This window comes from Quercus robur, chromosome 8 (genome assembly GCF_932294415.1).
Source record: "Quercus robur chromosome 8, dhQueRobu3.1, whole genome shotgun sequence".
Classification (NCBI taxonomy): Eukaryota; Viridiplantae; Streptophyta; class Magnoliopsida; order Fagales; family Fagaceae; genus Quercus; species Quercus robur.
Window position 1 is genome coordinate 61,275,504 of NC_065541.1, and position 9,728 is coordinate 61,285,231.

Here is a 9,728-nt window from a genome sequence, read left to right on the forward strand (position 1 = left end):
GAAATTATTGTTTACATCGAGAGGATTGCTGATATGGTCCTCCCTAACCAATAAGATGATGCTATTTATGCAAATGTATGTGTGAGTTTCCTAATCAGCACAAAGAATAAAAAATAAAAATTACTAGATGATGTCATATTTGCATAAATAACACCATTTTATTAATTTAAAAGTCAGAAAGATCACGTCAACAATCCTCCTGATAGACCTAATAATTTCTCAATTAACAATGTGATCAGTATCCTTTTATCATTTACACTGGTTTTATAATTTTTATTATACTATTATAATGAGTCTGACCAATCTATCCAGATAATTTTATAATTTATACCCTAACCAATGCAAGCTTACAGTGAAATGAAGAAAGCTTTTACGGTTTTACCAACGCGACAACGGCATGACCTATTTAGCTTTTGCGTCGAGAATTTTGGTTGGTTAATGACATATATTTGCACAAACTTCTATAATGCAGCGGCCGCGTAATAGTTTAAGTATAGATCATAGATGGACCATTGGACTAACTACCAATAACGATATAAAGCATACACATAATCTTTATATTGAGTTCATCCAATATTTTTTTTGGATAGATGGACCTTGTACATTAGAGACCTTATATCAAAATAATGAGATTCAATTCGAACATAATCCGTGTATATGGTTTGTGCTTACAATTTATCTACACCACACAAGATTAATTTTTAAAAGTGCACTGACTCCTTCGTATGTGAATACAAGTTGCCACATAGTAAAGTTGTGGTAAAATTGTAAAATTTTTTGTGGCTCTCTTTGTTAAAAGGAAATCGTAATAATGCTCTTTCTCTGTACTTTCCATGTAAAAACTAGAAATCCAGTATGAGACGAGTTCTTCTAAGAATGAAATATCCCACTGTTCCTTTCCCGTGGGAAGGGAGGCATTTTTTAATGGTCTTTTGTATTGTGGGCGGTGCATGGTAGGCTTACACGTAATTAAGTTGTAATGAATCATTCAAAGAGCCTTCCACGGTTTTGAATATATGTAAAAAGTAAAAACTGACCAAACCATGTGGTTTATTTATTTATATTTTTACTTTAGATAGGAAAGAATTCTAATTAATAAGGTCTGCTTTTATTTATAATTACTCTTTTTTATTAGATCAAGATACCAATCATTTTTTGACGTAAGTAGGATATGAACCTTAAGTCTCTAAAAATTTTAACGAGTTGAATTTACTGGAATCATGTGATAATAAAATGCAATGCTTTTGAGTTTTGACACAAGAGTAGCGTGTGGTGAATTTTTTTCTGGCTTGTCTATAATGCACATTTGTTACTAATTATGTACTTGAATTTCTTATGATATTTGATGCCGTACACACTCAAGATTTCATGCATTAATTCTTGACACATCTAAATGCTATTTTATGCCTCTTTAGGCAAAGCTGGGTGAAAATGGGCTTTTGCCCTTTTTTTTTTTTTTTTAAAAAATCCAGCAAAATGCCCCATATTTGAAACTATTTAGGGAAATGTCGCTATTTTGAAACTCGATTTTCTAAAAATCAAGTTTCAATTTAAAACTCGATTTTTGGATAATCGAGTTATAGCAAACTAAAAAAAAAAAAAAAAAAAAAAAATTCTGGAACTCGAGTTCCTTGAAAAAATTCAAGTGGAACTCGAGTACTTTACATGGAACTCAAGTTCACGTTCACTATAACTCGATGTTCCAAAAATCGAGTTATACATTTGAAACTCGATTTTTAGAAAATAGAATTTCAAAATAGAGGTATTTTCCTAATTAGTTTCAAACATGGAGCATTTTGCTGAATATTTTAAAAAGAAAGGGCAAAAACCCATTTTCTTCGGCAAAGCCGTACTACAATAAGCACATGTACCCAAAATGGCTCCAACTGTGCTTATTCTCTTACCAAAAAAGAAAAACAAGAAGTGAAGAACAAGAACAAATTAATGTATGCACATGTAAAGACAGTTGTAAGTATGTATGCATGCCTAGTACTATATATGGTTTGAACTATAGGCTTAATAAATAATAATTAGATACTATAACGATTCATTCAAATGGGAAGCGGGTATATATTATCATTAGTGATGACGATGAGGGTGACTTCATGATAATTATTGATGATGACGGGTCAATTGGCACGGCAAAGTCATATACTAATTCCTTTAACACATGCGCGGGTCTAAAATTTCAAGTTAGAGGAGTTGAAGTATAAGAAGGGAAAAAAAAAAAAAAAAAAATCCAAATAGGTATCTTGAAAGTTCAAATAGTGTATAAAACACCCTTAAATGTTTAGACTCTCAATTACAAAATAACCAATTCAAGCTTTATGACAAACAACTAGTGTGCGGAAAATGAACATAAGCTATAAACAGAATTGGTATACAATCTAAGCCAATTAAAATTATATTCACAGCAGAAAATGAAAGGTAAAGATTAAGGGAAGAGAGATGCAAACACAAGGACAATACAACGATGTGTTATCGAAGAGAAAACCGAAATCCTTGGCGTAAAACCTCTCCACCGCCCTCCAAGCGGTAAGTAATCCATTAGAAAATGTAGTTGGGATACATGAACAACAATAGACCCTCCAAGCCTAATCTATCCAGTATACCTAAACCCTCCAAGCTTTTTGCTCCAACGAGGTTGCGCCAAACCTATTTCTTTTCTAACTTCCCGGATTCCGCTACTTGACCATAGCATCAACCAATGTGAAATTGGTTCCTTTCTAACTGCTTTCCAGAACACCAAACAGCCCTCTCACAGTAATGGATATGGTGAGAAAATATTTTGGTAAATGCCTCTCAAGAATTTAACAATGGAGAGAAAGAGAGTAGAGGAATTTGAAGAGTCTCTTATGTGAAGATTATGGATGAATCAATCTTGTTTTACTCTAGGGTTTCTCTTTGAAAATTCTCTCTGGAAGCTCTCTTTCTTTCGTGGGTATAAGGGGTATTTATACTGGGGTGAGAATGGAATGTGAAGAGTCAGGTTTTTCAAAACAGGGCTGGCTCGCGGTTTGGTCTCACGGCTTAACTGAGTCGCGAGATCCAACCGCAAGATAACTGAACGGCCAGTTGTCCTATTTTGTCTTGTAGTGCTCCAGCTAGTATGACGCTTCAACTTCTGGCATGCCTGGCATGTGTGTATTTTTTGGCGGCTTGAAGCCACGAGTTACTAGCGAGATCCAGTCGGTCTCTGTTTTTCTTGCACAATCTTGAGCATTTCTTCACACTATCTCACTCACTATCCTTACAAGAATCCCACCTAAATACAGGATTACTAAATGCTGAAATACAAGCAAATTTGGCACGGAATAAAGCCAACAAGATGGTTGATTAAATTCAACCTTACATATCTATATAGTACTAATAAACTATCAACTAATATCAATACACAAAATCATTGTTTCTAATATATTAACATGCAATAATCTATCAACAAAGGCAAAAAAACACAAAATAATATTATTTCTTAAGAGCATCAACTGTTACAAAAACAATTTATTTTCACAAACTAAAACTTACTTTTGCTAATTTAATATAATATTTGATATGTCTTGTACAGAAGGTACAATAGTGTTTTTGGTATTTGGTATTCTAAATACTAAATATTTAGCGTTTAGAACACCTAATGCTAGTACTCTAATATTGGGTTGATTGAGATTTTTTATTTTTTATTTTAAAATTTTGTTTTAATTTAGTTTTTGAGTTGTGTAATTGCTAGTTGGACTAGAATAATTAAAATGGAGGGGTTTAAATTTTTAGAAGAGTGAGACTAGAAATAAAAAAAAAAAAAAAAAAAATATATATATATATATATATATATATAAACATTAGAAAATATTATAAAAAAAATACTTAAAAGTAAGTCACGTTTTCCACATGAGAGGTCACCTCAATAGGCGTACAGGAAGTATGCAAGTACTTTAATATTGAAGTTCCAATTGCAAATTATTTCTTTCCAAGAAAAATCTCTTGATTAGCTTTTTGCTGTTGGAACTTGGAAGTGCATGAGAAACTTTCCAATCATAGAACAGAAGCTCCAAAACTTCTGGTTGTTTTTTATTGTCTTCTTGTGTTACTGTCGATTCTTAGTAGGGTCCTCTTTATATTTTTTTTTAGAAATAATTATAATATACTAATAACCCCGCAACTTGAATCATTTCCCTCTAGACCTCCAAACACTTTATATATGAGAAGGTGCCAACTCATCTATAAGACCTTTGGCAAGATCCTCTCTAAATTAAATGGAATAAATTATTTCCATTTTATGATTAAGATTTAATTGTTAGAGATTTAAATATGTAAATGATGCTATCCTATTTGAAATTTCATTTCACAAAATACGCAATAGTAACTTATTTAAATGGCCCAAATACTCACAACTTAGTGTTGCTTGTTTCTCTATTATGAGGAGAGTTAATGTTCAAAAATACCCATATATAATTGTGTACACCCTCTAGATTCTTTAAAGGAAAAGTATCTTGGCATCAAACAATTCACCGATTTTTTCACATAGCCTCTCTTGTGTTTTTGTGTTGTGGTGAATCTAGTTGAGTACTTTCTCAAATGTTATGGGAGTGAGATGTGAAAAATTTAGCAGTTTTATACTTTTATTTTGTATAACATGACTGTTCTCGAAGACTAAATTTTGACTATGGAATTGTTGATCTACACTTTCAAAAAAAAAAAAAAAATTTGTTGAAGAGTCTTTGATGCATAGTTAATATATTATAAATTGTTAAGATCAAATTACACTAGATATAATTCCTCCTTAGTCTTACACTTCTTGATAACTTTTTTATACATGCTTAGCTTATCTAAATGCTTTAAAAAGTTCATTTTTTCCTCCAATTTTTCACATGCTGTCTACAAATCTGATATATATATATATATATATATATATATATATATATATATAAAATGCCTCTTGAGACAAAGATGTAGAAGAAGAACAATCTATAAGTAATTAAGTTTACGATAATATAATATGTTTAAACCTTCCCAATCATCACTGGTACAAAGAACATATAGTTTGTTACATGACCTTTTCATCCTCTTTCACGCAAAATAAATCAACTTGAAAATAACGATTCAAAACATATTGCAGCAATTATCCCAATTGGATCTCCAAAGATGGCTGAAATAATAAGCTTGAGAACAATTTTAGCCTTCCTCCAATATATATTAACCTTCTTTCCATTCTTGCTTATTCCTCCACTTTGTTCTACTGCGTCTTCCTTATTCGGAACCATAATTTGCAACGCCGTGTCACTTGTCTGACCCACATCATTTAGTCCATAAATATAATCCTTCTTCCAATTATCAAGGATTAAGTCCTTCACACATGCAACATGATAGCAATGCTGGCCACAGTTGGATTCATAAGACCAGCCCTTGAAATCTTTAAGTACTTCCTTTCTTCCACATTTTCTGCACTTTGATTTTGATGAGAGCTTTTCTTTGAGGTACAGCCTCACCTCACCACCATTTAAGGTATGTTGAAGCTTCATACAACATGGGTGTAGGTCATGTGCTTTCGTGTGCGAACATTGGTACACAAACCCTAGCACATCTTTCCCACAAGCATCACAATATCTCTCCCCTTGTACATTTTCAACAAGTTTGAAGTCGCATTTTTTGAGAAATGGGTGGTAGTCAGAGGATTCACGCTGCAGTGCCGCACATTCCTCATGAAGATGGAAGTTGCACTCTTTGTACTCGCACTCGTAACAAGGTCTAAATCCAACTTCTTTGCAGCCATTGCAACGGTAAGGTTCCTTGGCAGGCACAAGTTTCAAAGTGTGTTGTGGGTGGCTCCAATGCTTTATCTCTGTGAATTTCATGTCTGTCTGATCTGATGAGAGGACTGCCTCAAAACTTGATACATATTTATAGATCAAGCAAGTTGGAATGATAATACTACGCAAATGTCACGAACTTCCCTAGTGACTTCTTCGTGATGGGCCGGTGACCCCGATGGTTCAATAGTGAGGCACGTCGTTCCGTTGGAAGTACGTTTGGGCCAAGTTAACTGTTGAATATTCAATCAATACGGCAATACCCAATTGCAATGAAACACCAAGTGGAGTCCACTTGATATACTTTCTTTCATATTCTTTTCTTTTTTCTTCTTCTTCTTCTTCTTCTTCTTATTATTATTATTATTATTTAAAATTTAAGTATAAATTTATTAAACTTCTACTACTTAACAGGAGAAAATCTTTTTTTTTTTCTTTTCTCTCTCTCTTAAATTCTCTTCTATTGGTGGTTTTAAGCGGTAAAATACTTTGTCGTTGAATAAGAGATTTAGTGTATGTTTAGCTCCAAATTAAAAAGCCAGCTTATTTTACAATTTAGTTTATTTTTGCTACTATTCATGGGTCCCACTATACTTTTTGTTACTATTTATAGGCCATACTGTATTATTTCAATTAAATTTTACCTTTATCTTCAATATTTTTAACAAAAAGTTTTTAATTTTAATAAAATAAGCGAATTTCAAACAAACTCTTAGTGTTTGAATTTTTATCTATATTAATAACCAATTAGTCTAATGATAAATTATAATTATTATGAAGTAAATGTCATATATTAAAATTCTATGACATCTATAAAAAAAATAAAAATTCTTCATTTTTATTTTTATTTTTTATAATTCAATAATTAGAGGAGTGAAAATTTGAATAGGTAGGTTTCCAAAGCTACAAGACTTTAACAAATAGGGGGGAAAATATTGCTTTGAAGTAGGCATTAGATCCAATTAAGCCCATTAATAGCCAACTACCAAAGCCCAATACCTTAAAAAAGGAGCCTAGTCTTCAACGTAAGAGCTGAGGTCCCCTAAATTGGGCCTTTCAGACTTTATAATTTATTTGCTTATAAGTTCACCAGTAACTCTGGAAGGAAAGCCGTTAGAAATAAAAAACACATATTTCCCGCGACACTAGAGAGAGAGAGAGAGAAAGGGTGTGAGATCATCGAATCATTGAATATGAATCAGAAATTCGGAGGAGGAAGACAAGCTACGGGGACTCCGTCGCTGGCGTGGTCGTGCGTTGTTGTTGTCGTCTCGCTCCTCGCTGGCGCATCTGTTGTCCACAACATATATAAGCCTAATCTTGTAAGCCTCTCTCTCTCGCTCTCTCATAACCATTTCAATCTTTGGCACATTGCCAGTATGTTATGACCAAATATTTTAATAGGCCCATGACCTGTTTGATAAAATGTTTGAAACACTGTATCTTGTTATCCGTGACTGCATGACCTGTTTGATATGTCTTTTTCTACTACTATTGTGTGTAGACATTGCCTCCGGTGGAGAGTGTTCACGAGACTAAGCCGAAACAACAATCTGAGAAAGAATGATATATGGTCTTTTAGCCATAATGTTGGAGCTGGTTTTTGTTTCTGGATAGATAGATCAACACGACAATGTATGTGGCCTATCTTTGAAGCCAAATCCAAGTTTCAAAATTTTTGCGTGTTTTTCAGCTACATTTAATTGTTACGATCATTTTGTTTTTTAATACCCAGAACCGTAACATTGTAATTGCTACTGTGTTTAATAAGGATTAGTTTTACTTTTATCCCCAAACACTAGCAGACATATATGTTCGCTTTGCTAGTTGTTTCTATCCATATGTCTGAGAATGCACTTAAGATGTTCGAAGAAATAACTGAATGAAAGTTAGGTATGTTTTTAGTTTGGTTTCCACAGCAAGTTTTTCCATAATGCTTAGCTCTAGCCAATCAATCATGGAAAGAACTGACAATTCATTGGAACTAAATCTAATGCATTGAGAAAAATTCTTACTTTCTGCTAATATGGGGTTATTGTCGGTTATATTTTATTAAAAGCTTTAGTTTTCTTTTAGAAAGAGACTTTTATGGGAATGTTAGACTAGAGTATGTTTAATAGCTCAAAATTGAATGTGGGCAAGGTGGTTTTCAAAGTTGGATTCTTTAAAAGCTATTTCTGGCTTTGTTGCATTATACATTAAGGAACCACACAGTCTGCAAAGTCTAGGCTTTGTTTTATACTTCTGTTATGGTACCAAATTCAACTTGAACTTAGTTCTTGGTCGTTAATGTCTTTAATAAATATTCCTGTGTTGCATAGTTTCCAACGTTTGAGCTATTTTTGCATTGTTGGTTCTGGAAACTAATTTTTTTGAAGAAAGTAATTAAACATACTTGCTTAATTCCTGTTATCATTTTGGAACTGACCCTGTTAGCAGAAGTTAGGTCTTTCAAGTTACCACTTACATGAGTACTAGTTATTTACGACATGGGCAAAGCTTCAAGAGATAAGAGGGCAGGTTTTCCACTTTGTGACATTTCCCTTCATCTCTTTTGTTTCCCAGCCTTTTAGTAATAAATTGATTTATATGTAGGATTTATACTACAAAAAAGCAAAAGAAGGACGTTAAAGTGCTAGGATACATACTAGCAAAGCTTCCTTAGCCTCAACCTTCTTCCTATTCTCATCATCTTCAATGTTGTATTTCCCTGCATCCTTGATCATCCTCTTAATCTCCTCATTGGACAGCCTTGCCTTGTCACAGGTGATAGTGATCTTGCTCCTCAATCAAACCAGAGGTCATCTCCTCAACTGAAACATTCAAAATACCATTGGATTCAGTATCAAAGCAGACATCTATCTGTGCAACACCCCTTGGTGCTTAAGGAATGCCAAAAAGCTCAAATTCTCATAACAACTCGTCATCTTGAGTTCTTGTTCTCTCACCCTTGTATCCCGAGTATAAAATAGTAGTTTGGTTGTCATAGTTGGTCGTGTAATGGCCCTTCTTGGTGTTAGGAATGGAGGTATTACTTGGAATCACAATAGACATTTCAATTCCAATAGGGGTGACATCCTAAAGTGTAAAGACTTGAAGCTTTTCGTTACCCATATGGGCTAAGATTGCAGCTTGAAAAGGCACTCCATATATGATATGCCACTGCATCGTTCGGATGAATGCTCCTGCAAAGTTCTTTCCTCCTAAATAAGTCCAATGATAAGCCAACAGGTGCTGTGCCTATTGGAATTCTCTGGAAACAACATTTAACAACGACATCATGAACAAAGTTCTTGTCATCTTAGCATTAGTTATGGCAATTTCTTTTGATTTTCTTAGCTACCATATACCAATTTTCGCACTGCCAAACACGGAATGGAGGTGATGAGGCTTTATAATTTGTTATGTTATGGCATTTTCTTTCATCTATATCTTATTAATTTCAAAATCACCTTATTAAAGATGGAAAAATACCTTTAAACCGGCTTGCCCAAACCTACCCAACAGGGGTTTCCCTGCCTTGTTCTCATCCCTACTTAATTTTATGTGGATTGTTCTTTTGATTTTCTTGCTTACCAAACACCAAATAGTGAATACTTGTGGCTTTTTCCGTTGATTTTATTGGCTACCAAGCATAGAAAAGAGGATATGAGGCTTTATATTGTAGTTTTCCTGTCGATTTTCTCGGTTACCAACTTGAAGTCATCCTTAATTTTACTTTAAAAAAAAATATTTTAAGACAAAATCTCTATTATTGTTTTTCTTTACTAAAATAAATCACAAATTGCATTTTCCAGCCATAACAAAAGGACGGATTTGGTTATTTCTCAAAGTCTGAATTTTTTTAGTTTCAAATTAAAACAGTAGAGGTTCAGTTTGATTTTGATCTAATATTAACAGGATTTTTTTTATGTTTGTATTTTTTTC

At 33.4% G+C, this 9,728-nt stretch overlaps 1 protein-coding gene and 1 long non-coding RNA gene across 2 annotated transcripts; one reads left to right on the forward strand and one right to left on the reverse strand.

The window, feature by feature from the left end:
- Positions 1-5,075: 5,075 nt before the first annotated feature.
- On the reverse strand, positions 5,076-5,846 carry LOC126696576 (uncharacterized). The gene has a single exon (XM_050393291.1). The coding sequence runs from the start codon at positions 5,844-5,846 to the stop codon at positions 5,076-5,078; it is 771 nt and encodes a 256-aa protein (XP_050249248.1).
- Positions 5,847-6,821: 975 nt separating this feature from the next.
- LOC126697476 (uncharacterized) lies at positions 6,822-7,705 on the forward strand. The gene is made up of 2 exons (XR_007646207.1): positions 6,822-7,123; positions 7,306-7,705. It is a non-coding gene; the product is annotated as an uncharacterized LOC126697476 (long non-coding RNA).
- Positions 7,706-9,728: the final 2,023 nt, after the last annotated feature.